The following is an 18,098-nucleotide window of genomic DNA, read 5'->3' as shown; positions in this document are numbered from 1 at the left end:
TATCTACCTACCTATCTACCTATCTACCTATACCTATCTACCTATAGCTACCTATCTACCTATCTACCTATCTACCTACCTACCTACCTATCGCTATCTATCTATCTATCTATCTATCTGTCTATCTACCTACCTATCTACCTATCTACCTATACCTATCTACCTATAGCTACCTATCTACCTATCTACCTATCTACCTACCTACCTACCTATCGCTATCTATCTATCTATCTATCTATCTGTCTATCTACCTACCTATCTACCTATCTACCTATACCTATCTACCTATAGCTACCTATCTACCTATCTACCTATCTACCTACCTACCTACCTATCGCTATCTATCTATCTATCTATCTATCTGTCTATCTACCTACCTATCTACCTATCTACCTATACCTATCTACCTATAGCTACCTATCTACCTATCTACCTATCTACCTACCTACCTACCTATCGCTATCTATCTATCTATCTATCTATCTGTCTATCTACCTACCTATCTACCTATCTACCTATACCTATCTACCTATAGCTACCTATCTACCTATCTACCTATCTACCTACCTACCTACCTATCGCTATCTATCTATCTATCTATCTATCTGTCTATCTACCTACCTATCTACCTATCTACCTATACCTATCTACCTATAGCTACCTATCTACCTATCTACCTATCTACCTACCTACCTACCTATCGCTATCTATCTATCTATCTATCTATCTGTCTATCTACCTACCTATCTACCTATCTACCTATACCTATCTACCTATAGCTACCTATCTACCTATCTACCTATCTACCTACCTACCTACCTATCGCTATCTATCTATCTATCTATCTATCTGTCTATCTACCTACCTATCTACCTATCTACCTATACCTATCTACCTATAGCTACCTATCTACCTATCTACCTATCTACCTACCTACCTACCTATCGCTATCTATCTATCTATCTATCTATCTGTCTATCTACCTACCTATCTACCTATCTACCTATACCTATCTACCTATAGCTACCTATCTACCTATCTACCTATCTACCTACCTACCTACCTATCGCTATCTATCTATCTATCTATCTATCTATCTATCTATCTGTCTATCTACCTACCTATCTACCTATCTACCTGTCTATCTACCTACCTATCTATCTAGCTATCTATCTATCTATCTATCTATATATATATATATATATACCTATCTATCTATATATATATATATACCTATCGCTATCTATCTATCTATCTATCTATCTATCTATATATATATATATATATACTTCATCCAGTATTGTAACAAATTTCAAAATATAATATTTAAACATTGAACTAATTATTTAAGGATAGATACAGCAGATATACACCAATTGTAATAAGTGCGCACCTTTTATAAGTTTTACGCGAATAACAAGGTCATAATTTCCCAAGCTCTGTTGCTCCTCTTGTATTGCTCTGCTGAAACAATAACAGAAAAAAGCTTACATTTCTGTAGTTTGCTCCAACAAATAGCGCAATCTGTGGGGTTGGAACCTCATTTGTGCCAATTTTAAAGATTTTGAATGTTAAATACTTTTCTCTTGTTAGCATGAGTTCTTCCTACTATATTTACTTTTCAAACTTAGATTTTTATATGCGTTTCTTGAGCCTAGATAGAGCACCAATCAACTTGCTGAATGCCTGGAAAAGTATTATATATTGAATATCATTTCTCAGTCTGACTATTATTATATTTGTGTTGTTTATTCCAACTTGAGAAACTGTCATATTCCTACAACTGAATAGGCAAAGATGAAGAATGAACCCAAAAACTTTTCATCTTCTCTTTTAATTATTAATAATACTCCGTTATGAGTTAATGACATTAATAGTCTTTAATATCTTATCTTAATACCAATTGTAGAGGTAAAATTATGGTCTCCATTTATAATTTCTATAATTTTTATTTTTTATTTTTTTAAATAGTGAGGATCGTAAGCCTCTTTTATATAAATCTCGAACTAATGGAGAAATATTTTTTGTTCACCAATTACCTCCTATTGATGAGATTACTTCTCTTTTAATATTATTTTTTATTTAGATTTCAATTTCATAATCGATAAGCTACTTTTTAAAAACTGAATCATTTTCAAATTGATGTATGTTCGAATAGTTTATGTTATCGACGTATATCATGAAGAAGACTCTTGAATTTGATAGGATATGGAAAAAGAGTCGATAAGAACTCAAAATATTATGTACTAATTTTGTATTTATTTTTTAATCTACATTATTATTGATCAACGTCTTATGAAGAATGTATACATTGTATTTTTTTTCCTTCTCTATTTTTTCTATGTTTTCTTCGTCTCTATTAGACATCTTAATTTAGTTTTCTATGAATTCGTACGTCTAAATACTTATTTGAGCTCAAATTAGCCATTTGTGACTTTATTAAAAGTTTGCTAACTATTAACTAAAGTTTAAAAGTTATAGTAGATTGCTTAAAAAGAATTAATTTGAAACATCAAAATGCCCTCATTGGTGTTTTATGGTATATTATTAAAGATTTATTTATAATTTTTGTATTATATTATTCATTGCATGTTGTTTACACAATATATGTTTTCATTGCATTTTAGTCATTTTCACATATCTAGGAACACACGTGCAAAGCACATGTCCAGAAACTAGTATTATTATAAGTGGGAAGCTTCAAAGTAGAAAAGTTGAATTACAATTTTACCCTTATGCTAAATTCAAATGTTATTAAATAAATAAATAATTAAATAGTAAATAGTAGAATTTTTATAATATTTTTATTTAATTGGTATACACATGTGAGTAAATTAAATAGAACAAAAAATAAAAATAAGAGTTCCCTTGAATAGATACATGTATGTGTTTCATCTTCCAAATTAATTTATGTTTTTAATTAATATTTGTCTTTAATTTGTAATAATACTTGACCTTTCAACTTTGTAAGCTTCATATTCTAAAACTATATTTTTTCCCTATAAATACAAATCTTTCTATGAAATTTTTTTAATAGTATTTTCATAGAAAGATTTATACATGATACAATTTTTGTGTGTGGAAGACTAGAGAAGTTTTAATCAAGTAAAGAAAATTTCAAGGCAAAGAGGATTTCTGTCAAGATTACAAGGCGTAATGTGATTATAGGGATGAATAAAACTTTAATTACTAGAATATCGGAGTTTGATGTATTTGTTTTTGTAATTTGCCGAGATTAGAACTATGATAAGACCCCTCTATTTATGTAGTTGAATGTCGCTTTCGTTAACTTCTCTTCCAAAGCTTTAACCTTTTTTTTATAGTCAAAGGTTGAATGTTTATTATTATAGTTTTTTTTCAATTTGCATTATCAATAAAAAAACAGGGAAAGGAATGTCTTAAAAATAGGGAAAGGAATGTCTTCAATTTACATTATCAATTTGCATTTTCGTTGGTAGCCTTATGCTAAACTTGCTTCCATATTTGATTTTTTTTTTTGTATTTGTAATTTTATTTTAAGAATGTATTTGATTGAATGGTGTATTTTCGTATAAATTTTTTAATACTTAGTCATAATGATTTTCCATTACAGAGTTAGTATATTTAAATTCTTTTATATATTTTGTTCTTAGATTACAGTTTTGTTTACACAGTACATTTAAATTTTATAAATTGTTTAATAAATTAAATATTAATATTAATATAATAAATAGTAAATCATCATGTTAGTATGCATAACTTACCATCAACTTGTAAATGTATGTGACTCTCACTAATTATATTCATTATGTTCATTACTCTCATTTCTCATCGATAAACTCAAATGGATTAATATTTATTTATGACAACTCTTTGTATTTTCTCAATGTTATCCAGTAATAAATAGTGACATTTCACACAATAATATATAAACTTAAACCAATTGAAAAAATGAGAAAATATCTATGCTCTCTTTTCTCGTCTCTTTTTATTTATTTAGTTTAACATTTATGTTTCTTGCTTGTTGTTATTGTACAACGTACTTTTCTATTGTTGTGTTATTACTATTGATAATTTACTATGGCCTGTTGCTTTGTATACATTAACTTATCATGTTGTATTTTAATATCTTCATTGAAATATTGAATTTGTGTGATAGTTATTTTTACTTTGTGCACTTTTAGTCAATTTTATAATCAAAGATATAATATTTTTACTAGGAAGATAACCGAAACAATTATAAATTTTACGATACAAAATTTATATAAAATATCTTGGAATAAACGTGCAACGCACGTTCCTAAATCTAGTATAACCAAGATTGATTAGAAAATGTTGTGACCAAAGTTAAACATTGAACTAATTATTTAAGGATAGATACAGCAGATATGCAAAATATAACCAAGATTGATTAGAAAATGTTGTGAACAAAGTTAAACATTGAACTAATTATTTAAGGATAGATACAGCAGATATGCAAAATATAACCAAGATTGATTAGAAAATGTTGTGAACAAAGTTCAACATTGAACTAATTATTTAAGGATAGATACAGCAGATATGCAAAATATAACCAAGATTGATTAGAAAATGTTGTGATCAAAGTTCAACATTGAACTAATTATTTAAGGATAGATAGATATGCAAAATATAACCAAAGTCACTTAATAATGTCCTCATTCTCAAACTTACTTGTCAGAATTTGATAAAGGAAATTGAAAGATCAATTTCTACAAACTTGCTTTATGGTACTACTCTCCATCAACAAAGCGTTACGTCTGCAATGCACAAACCAATTGAAAGATTAACTTCTACAAACTTGCTTTATGGATCAACTAAGCGTTACGTCTGCAATGCACAAACCAATTGTAATAAGTGCGCACCTTTTATAAGTTTACGCGAATAACAAGGTCTTAATTTCCCAAGCTCTGTTGCTCCTCTTGTATTGCTCTGCTGAAACAATAACAGAAAAAAGCTTACATTTCTGTAGTTTGCTCCAAGAAATAGCAATCCAAGAGGTTATTTTGAAAGTTAAATACACATCTTGTTAGCATGAGTTCTTCCTACTATATTTCCTTTTCAAACTTGATTTTTATATGCGTTTCTTTAGCCTAGATAGAGTATCTATCAATCAACTTGCTGAATGCCTGGAAAAGTATTCAATCATTTCTCAATGTGACTATTATTATATTATGTTGTTTGAACCCTTCAAACATTTCTCGAAAAGAATGATTGACTCACATACATGTATGTATACCAAGGACAAACCAAGAAGGAACGAACAAAGGCTTATATTTGACAGCAAAGAGAAACTACAAGACGTGAGAAACTATCATATTTTCTACAACTGAATAGGCAAAGATTAAATCCATACTAATTTCAATCGACATATATATACTTCATCCAGTATTGTAACAAATTTCAAAATATAACACTTATGCAAAATATAACCAAGATTGATTACAAAATGTTGTGACCAAAGTTAAACATTGAACTAATTATTTAAATATAACCAAGATTGATTAGAAAATGTTGTGACCAAAGTTCAACATTGAACAATATCAACCAAACAAAAATAATGTTACCTTAAGAGAAAGCAAAAGCTTTTGACACCAACTCCCCTTAGATAGTTTTGCTGTGAGCAGAGCAGAGAAGGACAAAGAAAAAACCACACTCTTTTATGTTTGTTTATCATCATGTGATGAATGAAAGGGCAGTTTATATAGAGGGAGCAATAACGGATACAAATTTGAAGTTGAAGAAAAAGTACAATTCTTTAACGGATAATATATCCAACGTTCTTTTTGATGGGATTTTCTGCTTCTTCACAATTCCAAAATTATGTATACTATAACCAATTAAAATTACTATTTTGAATGTTATAATATTAATTATTTTAAATTGTTCAAAAACTTGATGATTAATTTGTATGATTATAAGGTCGAAGTTTTTACGGACAACTTTGTCGGTGTTGGTATGATTCGAAGCCTATAGTAAATGTAAAAGATTATAATTTATTCTTCACTTTATTATAATTCTTACAAAATATACAAAAATGAATTTTTTATTAGATTGGAGGGAGGGTGAGTTATACAAACGAAATAAAGAAATAAACGGGTACTAGCTACTTTATTGACCGTTTTTTCATTTGAAGATTTCATAGTCTTATAAATATAAACGTATTTATTCCTTATTTTTCACCATATCTCAAGAAGGTATTTTTATCTATATATCCTTTCATGTATGTGAATAATGAAAGGACAGACAGAGAAAAGCACTTTGAAATCTCTAAAATGTGCCTGTTCCCCGCAAAACCAACTGGATACATTTCCAACGTGTTAACAGACGTTTACGAAAAATTTCGGTCTTTTTATTTTGAGAATTCTAGATCACAAAATTTCGTGAAATATAACATACAAAAATCGGTAAAATATGCGTTTACCTGCTTTGGGACATGTTTGAACTTGAAAATGCACTTATTTTCCCCGCGGGACGAAGTAGATACAATGTCAACGTTGTTAACGAACGTCCATTAAAAATTTCGTCATTTTGTTTTGGGAATTCCGAATCACAAAAATTTCATGGACTATAACACACAAAAATCGGTAACATTTGAGTTTACCTACTTTGTGACTCGTTTGAACTTGAAAATTCGTTTATTTTACCCGCGGGACAAATTGGATACATTGCCAACGTCTTAACGGATGTCCATAAAAAATTTTGGTCATTTTATTTCGTAAATTCTAGATCACAAAATTTCGATATACTGTAGCACACGAAAATCAGAAATGAGGGGTATGCTCGTTTCGGGGCTCGTTTGAACTTTGACCTTCAAACTGAGTTGGATTGGTCGTGATGGCAAACTGGATGCAAAGCCAAGGTATTGACGGACGTCCACAAATTTTTTTTTTACATTTTTGACGTCGGAATCCGGATAACCCAAAAAATGGTTTGTTATTGCACACGAAAATCGTCAAAATGGGGGGTATGCACGCTTCGAGGCTCGTTTGACCTTGAAAATTGGTCGGACTGGCCGTGAAAGCCATGAAATTTTGTGATGAGAAAATCTCAAAATAAAATTGCTGAAATTTTTTGTAGACGTCTGTTAAGACGCTAGCATGAATATAGTTGTCCCGCGGGAAAAATAGGCTCATTTTCATGTTCAAACGAGTTCCAAAGCATGTAAACATATATATTTTTTATTTTCGTGTGCTATAGTCTATGAAATTTTTGTGAAGCGGAATTCCCAAAATAAAATGACTGAAATTTTTCGTGGACGTCCAGATCATCCCGTGGGAAAAACGAGCGCATTTTAAATTTCAAATGAGCCTCAAAGCAGGAAAATTTTTGGTCATTTTGTTTCGAGATTTCTTGATTAAAAAAATAAATGGGTTGTAGCCCACGAAAATCAGTAAAGTCTCCTTTTACCTGCTTTGGGGCTCGTTTAAACTTTAAAATGCACCATTTTTCCTCACACTTAATAAATATTGGTAAAAACTTTCACGCTCTTTATTAATATCAATATTTATTGCCGCTAAAAATTATCTCAATTCACACTTAAAAGGAGGACCATAAGCTCGTGACTAAAGAATAAATAAAAAATTAAGTGTAATAACTTCTGGAAGTTGGTCATTAATATTTTAGATCAATAAATTGACTTTGTAGGTTTGATTTATTTAAATATATAAAGCCTAAAAGCTACTACTAATATATTTTGTTCAATTTTAAAAATTACTAATGATATTAGTTAGTCAATAATAATAGCAATCCATTATTCTTTTAGAATATTGAAATAATATTGTTCATTCTTATAGACAAAATATTCAATAATATTAGTTCTCTTCCCTTCTATTCTATAACTTGGTCCATCTCTACATAGTTCGGCTATTGATTGCCATTTATTTGATTTGATTGCCATTTATTTTATTTGATTTGATTGACACTTTTTTAAGTTCCCTACTTTTATTTTATGTATTTATTTGTCTTCTCTTTGCACAAAAATCATTCTTTGAATTTTGGAGGAAAAAAAAAAGAAAACTGAAAATGGACAGAAATCAAGAAATTGCATTGACACAAATGAGGAAATCAATTGAAAAGCTGGGATCTTCCACTGAAGTAAGAAAAAAATGACCCCCATTTTCCCTTTTTAGTGTAAAGTTTAAATCTTTATAATCATTTTCTTTTTTACAAAAAATATACCTTTTCTTCTAGCAGTGTAAAGTTCAAATCTTTGTACTAATAATCAGTTCTTTTTTAGAAAAGAAAATGCATAATACAAGAACTTCTTGTTTAAGTCGAGGAATAATAGAAATGTGAAATAAGATGAAAAAGAATAGCTTCATAAACATACTACTTTTACATGTTGTTTACTTCTAGTCATACAAGATGGGATGTGGCTCATACTGAGCATGGGCTCAACATGTTTAATTCATATTTAGAAAGAAAAAAAAAGAAAATTGCTTAATTACACAAACGTAACAATATAAATCTTACTAGTTTAGAAGTTAATCTCGTGCTTGAATTTCTAATTATGTGTATCTAAATATGAAATGTAACTGAAACTCTAATGATATACCATTTTCATTAGGTATCATCGCTGAAAAGCTAAATTGATCAGAAAGTATTTTTAATAATGAAAATGTGAGAGAGATTATTAGGCGCGATAAAGTGTGGGTTGATTTTGAGTGAAAGAGAGATAATTAAGTGGATAGGGAAAAAGTATCACAAATTTACTGGTAGGTAAAAGAAAATATTAATATTTTAAATAAATAAACTGACTTTTTAGGTAAGTGATTAATGAGATTTGACTTATCTATGCCTATATCATAATCACAATTTGAAATTTCAAATTACAGTTTTTAGAAAATTTGAAATTTGAAATAACAATTTCAAATCATATACCAAGAATTAGTTTAAAATCATGACATGTGCAAATATCTAATATTAATAATAATTCACTAGTGGCCCCTTAAAATTAGCATAATATTTTATTTAGACACTTTAATTGGACGAAGTTCATTTTAAACATCTCATGTAGAATCTCGTTATGTCATTGGACATAATATTCGATAATGTCTTTGCTACATATTAAAGGAGTCTTTTCATATTTTCATTAGCCAAACGAAAATTCATACCACAACAATAATAAGAACGGTCTTAATATGAGATAAATAAGATTATTTTCATATTAGTCAATGAAAAGTGATAGTTAGATCAACTTTATTGTGTGTTTGAGCGTTGACCAAATCAAGAAATTTTATCTCTAGAAATTAATGCATGTTGCGGATATTGAGATGAATGTGTGATCATTTCGATTGTCACGTGATTTTATTGTTGTTCTAGCTACTTTTACACTGTTTCATTTTTCGATCTTTCTTCATTGACTTCATCTCCAAAGTATTAAAATTGTTGCACTTGAGATGACAGTCTTTCAGAAACCGTTTCTCTACTTTCATGAAGCAATGATAAGATCTGCATATATTTTAACCTTTGGAGATCTCATTTGTAAGATTTTAGTGAGCATGTTATTGTTGATGCGATAATTCTAAACAAATAAATAAAAGTGAAATAACATTAAAGAAATAATAAAGGAAATTCATGTCATATCCACAGACACCACACTTCTTCTCTTGTATTCCATAAAAGCTTGGTCCCTTTCTACATGTTTTGGCCAAACAGTTTGGCCATTCATTGTCATTAATGAGACCTCAATTTCTACCAACTTCTGTCTTTGTGTATTTCTTTCCCAAAAACTTTCAACTTGACAGCAAAAACCATTCTTTTGAAGTTTGGGAGTGGGGAGAAGAAAACTGAAAATGGACAGAAATCAAGAAATTGCATTGGCTAAAATGAGGAAATCAGTTGAAAAGCTTGGATCTTCCACTGAAGTAAGAAAAAAATGATCCCAATTTTCCCCTTTTAATGTAAAGTTTAAATCTTTGTACTGATAGTCAGTTCTTTTTCAAAACAAATGATCCCCTTTGTCCTCTTGTAGTGTAAAGTTCAAATCTTTGTAGTGATAAAATGACACCCTTTTCCTCTTTTAGTGTAAAGTTAAAATCTTTGTAGTGATAAAATGACACCCTTTTCTTCTTTTAGTGTAAAGTTCAAATATTTGTACTGATAATCAGTTCTTTTTCAAAAACAAATGATCCCCTTTGTCCTCTTGTAATGTAAAGTTTAAATCTTTGTAGTGATAAAATGACACCCTTTTCCTCTTTTAGTATATAGTTCAAATCTTTGTAGTGATAAAATGACACCTTTTTCCTCGTTTAGTGTAAAGTTAAATTTTTCGTACTGATAATCAGTTCTTTTTCAAAAACAAATGATCCCCTTTGTCCTCTCGCAGTGTAAAATTCAAATCTTTGTAGTGATAAAAATGACACCCTTTTCCTCTTTTAGTGTAAAGTTAAAATCTTTGTACTGATAATCAGTTCTTTTTCAAAAACAAATGATCCCCTTTGTCCTCTTGTAGTGTAAAATTCAAATCTTTGTAGTGATAAAATGACACCCTTTTCCTCTTGTAATGTAAAGTTCAAATCTTCGTAGTGATAAAATGACACCCTTTTCCTTTTGTAGTGTAAAGTTCAAATCTTTGTAGTGATAAAATGACACCCTTTTCCTCTTCTAGTGTAAAGTTTAAATCTCTGTACTGATAATCAGTTTTTGTTGCTGTTGTTGTAGAGTTATGGAGAGAAGACATTGATGAGGTTCTTGATTGCAAGATCAATGAACCCAGAGAAAGCTGCTAAAATGTTTTGTCAGTGGAAAAAATGGAGGGCTGAAATGGTTCCACTTGGGTACATACCTGATTCTGAAGTTGCAGATGAATCAGCAGCTGAAAAAGTTTATTTACAAGGATTGTCCAAGAATGGATATCCTGTTGCTATAATCAAACTTAACAAGCATTTTGCTTCCAAGGATCAAGTTCAATTCAAGAGTAAATTCTTTTCCCTTATGAGTAAAAGCTTCTTCTTTTTTTTTTGTTTATTGACTATATTGCATTATGATGTTTTTGAATAGTCTATGATTGTTCATCTGGTTGGTTCTCTCAATGATGGTTTTTTATCTTCTATTGCAGACAAGTCCTTAATTTAGATAATCTTTAGTCCCTCCGTTTCAATTTGTTAATTTTGTTTTGATTTGATAAGAAGTTAAAAGATAGTAAAGAAGTTTGGTGGTCAATATATCAAAATGTTTTTCTAAATCTAGTGATTTTTAAAGATGTTGAAAAGCTGAAACTAAAAAGTTGCAAAGAAAAAAAAAAGTAAAGAGACATTGACTAGTAAGGGGATTTCTTGAATAAATCCTTCTCAATTCTTCTTCTTTATGTAGGATGCTAATGATTACTCTTAACGGTTAAGTTAGTATTGACACATTTGCCTCTTATGCAGAATTTGTGGTTCATGCACTAGACAAAACAATTGCAAGGTACAATTTATCTGACGCAATAGATTTGACACTATATTATAATGTAACCTGGAAAATTTATGTTTCAGAGGTTTTGTGACATCGACTAGCAGTTCCTTATCTATTCCTCTCTCAAAATTATGTTTTATGGACTGAGAATCATGGTTTTGTGTATAACTTGGACCTCTTTTCTGCTTGTTTCAGTTCATTCAATGGTAGTGAAATAGGAAATGAGAAACTTATTGGAATTCTTGATCTCCAGAATATTACCTATAGCAATGTTGATACTCGTGGATTGATCACTGGTTTTCAGTTTTTACAGGTAATCTCCTTGCCTTTCAGAAAACCAGTTTTTACCCGTAACCCTTTCCCTTTCAAAAGTGCGCAAACCATTACTATAGAGAAACATTACCAGTGTTGTGAAAAGAAACACTATAAGATAGTTCAAAGAGTCGAGATTAGCAGCTTAGTAGAATAACTCACTAGACAAGCTTTGGTTTGCTTGCACTATGAGACAATGTTGCTCAGACTCTTCAAACTTACTGTCGTGTATGTGTCTGATCTCCAAAAGCGATGCTTTTTTTGAAGGATCCGTCATGGTTGTAGGAACATTTTTGGAGGTTCTGAACAACATAGTTACGAGGTGCCATTGATGTAACATAATAGTTTGGATATGCTCTACTAACTAATCTCTGAAAATTTTGGTCAAAATTGTTTCTCCTCTTAAGCTCTTGAATCTTGATTTAGACAAATTATGACCAATCTCTATTGCTCGAACTTTCTAAAACTGATGTGGCACTCGTGGTAGATTCTTCAAAAACGCACGATTTTTGGAAGATAAAATTATTTTGATGCTGGTAAGCTACATTTCACACAATTTCTTTCTACAGGCATACTACCCTGAGCGCTTAGCTACTTGTTACATTTTACACATGCCAAAATTCTTTGTCACTGTATGGCAATTTATATGTCGCTTCATTGATAAAGCAACTCAACAGAAGGTACGTCCGCGTTGTATAATTTTCCATCCGATGATGTAACACGTTTAACAAAAATGCATGTTTAAATGTATAGTCTTTGTTTCTAATATCAAATCACTACACAGATGAGGATTATCATGAGTGAAGAACAGAAGCAAGAGTTCATCCGTGAGGTCGGTGAAGATGTCGTACCGACAGAGTATGGAGGGCGTGCTGAACTTGTACTTTTGCAGGATGTTGTTGTGAACTACTAACACAAAGTAGAGGAATAATAGAAATGTGAAATAAAATGAAAAAGAAGAGCTATATAGACATACTACTATTTATGTTACTAATACTAAATGGGTCATTTGGTCTGTGGCCCATGCGGGCTCAACATAGGGGGACTACTTAATTATATAAACATAATAACACAAGTCTACTAGTTTAGGGTTCATTACTTGCCTTTTTTGTGAGTTTTTGATATTACAATTTAAGTCATATTTTTGGTACAGAGTTATATTTATTGTGTCTTGATATATGTATATCGTATATATGTTAAAGAGATATATTTAATTATGTGTATCTAAATATAAATGGTAATTGAAATGCATCAATTTAGTAGTAAACGTAGATGTCTATTATATTACTGATTTAAAAAGGAATGATAAAAAAATCAATGTTAACATCTTTTGAAATCTTTTAAGTGCACCTAATCAAATGCATATTTTGACAAGGCATAATACATATAATTGATTTTAAATTTGGCTTTAAATTTTAACTATGACTTTCAATTTTCATAATGCACAAACAAACATTTTAACTATCCAACTTTAAATAAATAAACACATGAGTCCTACATGGCACAATACATGTAGGACACCACGTAGGACAAAAAATGACATGTAGGATATGTGTGTCTATTTGTTCAACTTTATACAAGTTTAAGTGTCTACTTGTGCACATTTAAAGTTGAAGGGCATAAATGTGATTCGAAGTCAAGTTAAAGGGCATATTTATGTATTATGTTTTTTGGAAACCGTCTCTCCTCCTTCATCCTCCTATGTTTTTCTTTAGTTAAATGAAATTTAGCCCTACAAAAAAATGGTTATTCAAAAAAGATTAAAATAGTTAATTTTACTCACATAAACATAATTTGGTTTATGTATTTGTCATTTGGTATGCTCTGTGGTGTATCTACTATGTATCTATGTTGTGCTAATGATGTATCTGAGAATTTTGAGTTATACATGAGTTCATGTATCTGTTGAATCTAGTATATGTATATAATATATACTTTATGTATATGAATTCATGTATCAGTTGATTATGTCATATATTTATTATCTTGTCTAGTTAATAACATAGTGAATTATTTTACATCTATATTTAATTTAATCTCACAAAATCATCTACTAAATAAAATAAGTTTAATAATAACAATAATATTAAAAAAAATAGTAGAGGAAAATTCATTAACAAACAAATCCAACTGTTATAGCCTCACCACTTCTTCTCTTCTACTCCATTACTTCATTGGTCTTCTCCCTCATGTTTTAGCCATTAATTTCTACTTCTTTGATTTGACACAATCTTTTGAGTTTTCTAACTTTTTCTATTTTCTTCCCCAAACATTGAACTTTATACTTCATAGGGAAAAAAATCAGTCTGAAATTTTTCTGCTCATTCCCCAAAAACCATTCTTTTTAAGTTGGGAAAAAAACCTTAAAAATGGACAGAAATCAAGAAATTGCATTGACCCAAATGAGGAAATCAGTTGAAAAGCTTGGATCTTCCACTGATGTAAGAAAAAATGACCCCCTTTTGCCTCTTTTAGTGTAAAGTTCAAATCTTTGTACTGATAATCAGTTCTTTTACAATGAACCCCTTTTTCCCTTTTTAATGTAAAGTTCAAATCATTGAACTGATTGCTCTTTTTTTTTTGGGAAAAAAATGACCCCTTTTCCTCTTTTAGTATAAAGTTAAAATCTTTGTATTGATAGTTCTTGTTTTGAAAAAAAATGACCCCCTTTTTCCTATGTTAGTGTAAAGTTCAAATCTTTGTACTGAAAATGAGTTTTTTTTTTTTTGTTGTTGTTGTAGAGTTATGGAGAGAAGACATTAATGAGGTTCTTGATTGCAAGATCAATGGACCCAGAGAAAGCTGCAAAGATGTTTTGTCAGTGGAAAAAATGGAGGGCTGAGATGGTTCCACTTGGTTACATCTCTGATTCTGAAGTTGCAGATGAATTAGCAGCTGAAAAACTTTATTTGCAGGGATTGTCCAAGAGTGGACACCCTATTATGATAGTCAAAGTTAACAAGCATTTTCCTTCCAAAGATCAAGTTCAATTCAAGAGTAACTTCTTTTACCTTAAGAGTAAAGTTTATTTTTATGTTTTTATATCCTGCTGACTTTTGAGAGGTTAGAAGAGTTGATGTTTGGCCAAGTTTCTTAGAGAAAATAAGTGTTTAAGTAGCAGAATCTATAAACATCTTTGAAAAAGACACTCATATATTGCATATTGATTTTCTTGTTCTTGGTTAGTCCATGACTGTTTATCTTGTTTGTGTTTTTCTGATAAGAAATATTCTGGTTGGTTGCCTCAATGATGCCTTTTTATCTTTTATTATCCTGCTAATGGGCCATTGGACAACAAGTTCTTTATTTAAACAATATTGTAGTTAGTTGTTACTTTCTTGGACTTGACATCTTGCGTTGGGCGATCAGCCGATCACTTGATACATGGATTTTGTTATAAATAGCTACTTTCATGGAGTTACCGTGAAATTTGCAACTCCATGAATAGTTCAGTTTTCAAAGATATGATCGAAAAGTGGCCGGTGGACACTATCTCTAACCTTGATATCTGATAACTCCCAAAGGGAATCTCCAGCAGGAAAATAGTTTTCTTTCAAGCACTTAAAAATCACTAATCCTTGTGGCCAATAATATATTATTGAAAGGGATACCGTGTGTAAGGGTGATTGATTATGTTTATTTAATTATAAGTTGCTTTGTGTGGAGAAGCTGTGAGGATACACACTGCTAACTAATATCTAACCAGCTGTAATGTTTAAAATAAAACAAAACTGATCCATAATAGTTGATATCTGCAAGAAGAGGTGCAAATGGACGGAATGAGTCAAACTTGAGTAGATTAATGTGCGTCAAATTAATACACGGGTCATGAGTCAAATAATGGGTTGTAGGCTAACCATACTCTAGGTGAACTTCCTACTTGGTGAAATGAAAAAAAGGGATATGCGGAACTCTTAAATTCCGGGACATTCTTTTTTTTTAATTATTATGGAACATTGGCCAATGCATTTAAAAGGACAAACAGCAACGATCTAAAGTGTTTATCAAGTTGCAATCTGGTAAATGATTCATTTACCGTATCTTGTTCTCTCACATGCACCCTAGCTACTCTGGTAATATAAATGATTTTTTTTTGTGGTGACTTGTAAGAGGATTTCTTGAATAAATCCTTTTCATTTCTTCCTTCTGATTGCTCTTAACGATAAAGTTAGTATTGACACATTCACTTCCTATGCAGAATTTGTCATTCATCTACTAGACAAAACCATTGCAAGGTATCATTTTCATTCAACCACGTTGTTCTTTGACTATTTGGAACATTTACTTTGCTTTACGTGAATCAAAGTGTCTGTTTTGAGCAAGTGATTGATAGAAAGAGGAAATGAGAGGGGTTTATGCTGATATTTCTTTTGTTAAGATTTGATGCAACAGATTTGACATTGTTGTATTATGTAACCTGGAAATTTTATATTTGGGAGGTTTTGTAACTTTGACTCGAGGGTTCATCAGCTATTCCTCTCTCGGAATATGTTTTTCTACCGAAAATCATGGTTATATTTCTAACTTGGACCTCTTTGTGATTGTTTCAGTTCATTCAAAGGTAGGGAAATAGGAAATGAGAAACTTATTGGAATTCTTGATCTCAAGAATATTACCTATAGCAATGTGGATACTCGTGGATTGATCACTGGTTTTCAGTTTTTACAGGTAACCCCTTTGCCTTTCTATAGTATGCAAACCGTTAGTACTGAGACACACATAAACAATGTTGTGAAAAGATACATGATTCTTGTACCATGGACAACGTTATACGTCTCTTGTGAGCTTAGTAGAACAACTCACTAGACTCTGTATGTAGCTAGTATTGAACTCTCACATTTGAGCTATAGTTAAGGGTTTAGTTTGCTTGCACTATGAGACGATGTTGCTCAGACTTTTCAAACATAATGTCGTGTGGAGCATATTAAAACTATTTCATCCTTGGAGGATCAGACAAATTAGGACCGATATATGTTGCTCGGACTTTCTAAAAATGATGTCGTACCCGTGGCAAACCCTAAAAAATGCACTAGTTTTGGAGTATCTGAGGCGCACCCGATAACATTTTGAAGAGTAAGCAATATACTGAACAAATTGTTGAAGGCTGCACATAAATGTTGATATGTTCTTTATACTAATGCTGCTAGCTTCATCTCATTCATTTCTTTCTACAGGCATACTACCCTGAGCGCTTAGCGACTTGTTACCTTTTACACATGCCACAGTTCTTTGTCACCATATGGCGATTTGTTTGTCGCTTCCTTGAAAAGGCAACTCAAGAGAAGGTACGCCTGTGTGCATAATATTCCATCTAGCGATTTACAAAATGCACGATTTAAACTAATAGTCTTCCAGACTATCAACTTCTTCAAACTTGATCATTTTTCTAAAACTCTCCAACTGTTTCTAATATCAAATTACTTCACAGATGAGGATTGTCATGAGTGAAGAAGAAAAGGAAGAGTTCATTCGAGAGGTCGGTGAAGACGTCTTACCGGAGGAGTATGGAGGGCGCGCTAAACTTGTACTTATGCAGGATGTTGCTGTCAACTACTAACACAAAGTAGAGGAATCTATAAATGTGAAACAAGATGAAAAAGAATAGCTTCATAGACTTACTATTTATGTTACTAAAAGTTCACTTATTTAATCTTTAAGTCATATACTAGATGGGCTATGGCCTACAGCGCACGGGCCCAATATATTTAATTTTGGTAAAATTATATAATTAGACATACTATAGTTTCAAAGTACTACGTATTTTATAACTAATGAGAAGTTAACTACTATATATTGAAGAAAATATTTACTATCAGATACACAAGAAATAGGAAGAGAAGCGGATGAGATTCGTATGTATCTTAAGTACACATGAATGTTGCCATTAGAACATCTTTTAGCAGAACATTTGTAGCGACGAATGTTGCCACTAAAACACACTTAAGTGGCGACTTTTATCGGTATTAGCGGCAACTAGTTTTGCCACTAAAAACATACTTTTAGGCGACTATTATAGGCATTAGCAGCGACTAACCTTGCCACTAAAACATGGCGAAAATCATATGCATTTGTAGCGACGAATGTTGTCACTAAACTCGCTTTTAGTACCGACGCTTATAGGTATTAGCAGCGACTTGTGTTGCCACTAAAAACATCTTTTAGTGGCCGACTGATATTCCCAATAAAACATACTTTTAGTGGCGACAAATCCTAAGAGTTGTATTACAATTAAGAAAATTTTCATAGTTTTCACAATTTGTGAAATTTATATTTATGAGACAAATACAATTAAAGAATTTAAATTACATATCTAAATAACATTTCAAATTTAAATCAATTTGAGCTCATATCAACATGTTCAAACAGACCCTTAAAAACATGGATGATGG

At 31.0% G+C, this 18,098-nt stretch overlaps 2 protein-coding genes and 1 long non-coding RNA gene across 6 annotated transcripts; 2 read left to right on the top strand and 1 right to left on the bottom strand.

Moving 5' to 3' along the window:
• Positions 1 to 4,371: 4,371 nt before the first annotated feature.
• Positions 4,372 to 5,673, bottom strand: LOC107028753. 2 transcript variants are annotated; one of them, XR_001457876.2, is made up of 3 exons: positions 5,565 to 5,673; positions 4,863 to 4,932; positions 4,372 to 4,757 (listed from the first exon to the last, which is right to left on the bottom strand). It is a non-coding gene; the product is annotated as an uncharacterized LOC107028753 (long non-coding RNA). The 2 variants fall into 2 exon arrangements; XR_001457873.2 differs by having other exon boundaries at positions 4,863 to 4,929.
• A 2,295-nt stretch (positions 5,674 to 7,968) lies between these two features.
• On the top strand, positions 7,969 to 12,892 carry LOC107008558 (sec14 cytosolic factor-like). Of its 3 annotated transcripts, XM_015207649.2 has the most exons (7): positions 7,993 to 8,094; positions 9,767 to 9,866; positions 10,663 to 10,918; positions 11,373 to 11,409; positions 11,593 to 11,710; positions 12,279 to 12,389; positions 12,494 to 12,892. In XM_015207649.2, the coding sequence occupies exons 2-7, from the start codon at positions 9,795 to 9,797 to the stop codon at positions 12,620 to 12,622; spliced, it is 723 nt and encodes a 240-aa protein (XP_015063135.1). In that variant the 5' UTR covers positions 7,993 to 8,094; positions 9,767 to 9,794; the 3' UTR covers positions 12,623 to 12,892. The 3 variants fall into 3 exon arrangements, with proteins under 3 accessions (XP_015063136.1, XP_015063135.1, XP_027769782.1); XM_015207650.2 differs by lacking the exon at positions 9,767 to 9,866 and having other exon boundaries at positions 7,969 to 8,094; XM_027913981.1 differs by lacking the exon at positions 7,993 to 8,094 and having other exon boundaries at positions 9,582 to 9,866.
• A 925-nt stretch (positions 12,893 to 13,817) lies between these two features.
• On the top strand, positions 13,818 to 17,462 carry LOC107008557 (SEC14 cytosolic factor). Its single transcript, XM_015207647.2, has 6 exons — positions 13,818 to 14,150; positions 14,451 to 14,706; positions 15,908 to 15,944; positions 16,260 to 16,377; positions 16,884 to 16,994; positions 17,138 to 17,462. The coding sequence occupies exons 1-6, from the start codon at positions 14,079 to 14,081 to the stop codon at positions 17,264 to 17,266; spliced, it is 723 nt and encodes a 240-aa protein (XP_015063133.1). The 5' UTR covers positions 13,818 to 14,078; the 3' UTR covers positions 17,267 to 17,462.
• The last annotated feature ends 636 nt before the right edge of the window (positions 17,463 to 18,098 follow it).

The sequence above is a fragment of the Solanum pennellii genome, chromosome 1 (genome assembly GCF_001406875.1).
Source record: "Solanum pennellii chromosome 1, SPENNV200".
In the NCBI taxonomy this organism is placed as follows: Eukaryota; Viridiplantae; Streptophyta; class Magnoliopsida; order Solanales; family Solanaceae; genus Solanum; species Solanum pennellii.
The sequence above is the reverse complement of the archived record's forward strand: the minus strand, read 5'-3'. Positions and strand labels throughout refer to the sequence as shown.

Coding starts and splice junctions, on each gene's coding strand:
- LOC107008557 (XM_015207647.2), top strand. CDS start 14,079: ATGGACAGAAATCAAGAAATTGCATTGACCCAAATGAGGAAATCAGTT. Junction 14,151..14,450: donor AGCTTGGATCTTCCACTGAT/GTAAGAAAAAAT, acceptor TTGTTGTTGTAG/AGTTATGGAGAGAAGACATT. Junction 15,945..16,259: donor CTAGACAAAACCATTGCAAG/GTATCATTTTCA, acceptor TGATTGTTTCAG/TTCATTCAAAGGTAGGGAAA.
- LOC107008558 (XM_015207650.2), top strand. CDS start 8,023: ATGGACAGAAATCAAGAAATTGCATTGACACAAATGAGGAAATCAATT. Junction 8,095..10,662: donor AGCTGGGATCTTCCACTGAA/GTAAGAAAAAAA, acceptor CTGTTGTTGTAG/AGTTATGGAGAGAAGACATT. Junction 11,711..12,278: donor CTGGTTTTCAGTTTTTACAG/GTAATCTCCTTG, acceptor TTCTTTCTACAG/GCATACTACCCTGAGCGCTT.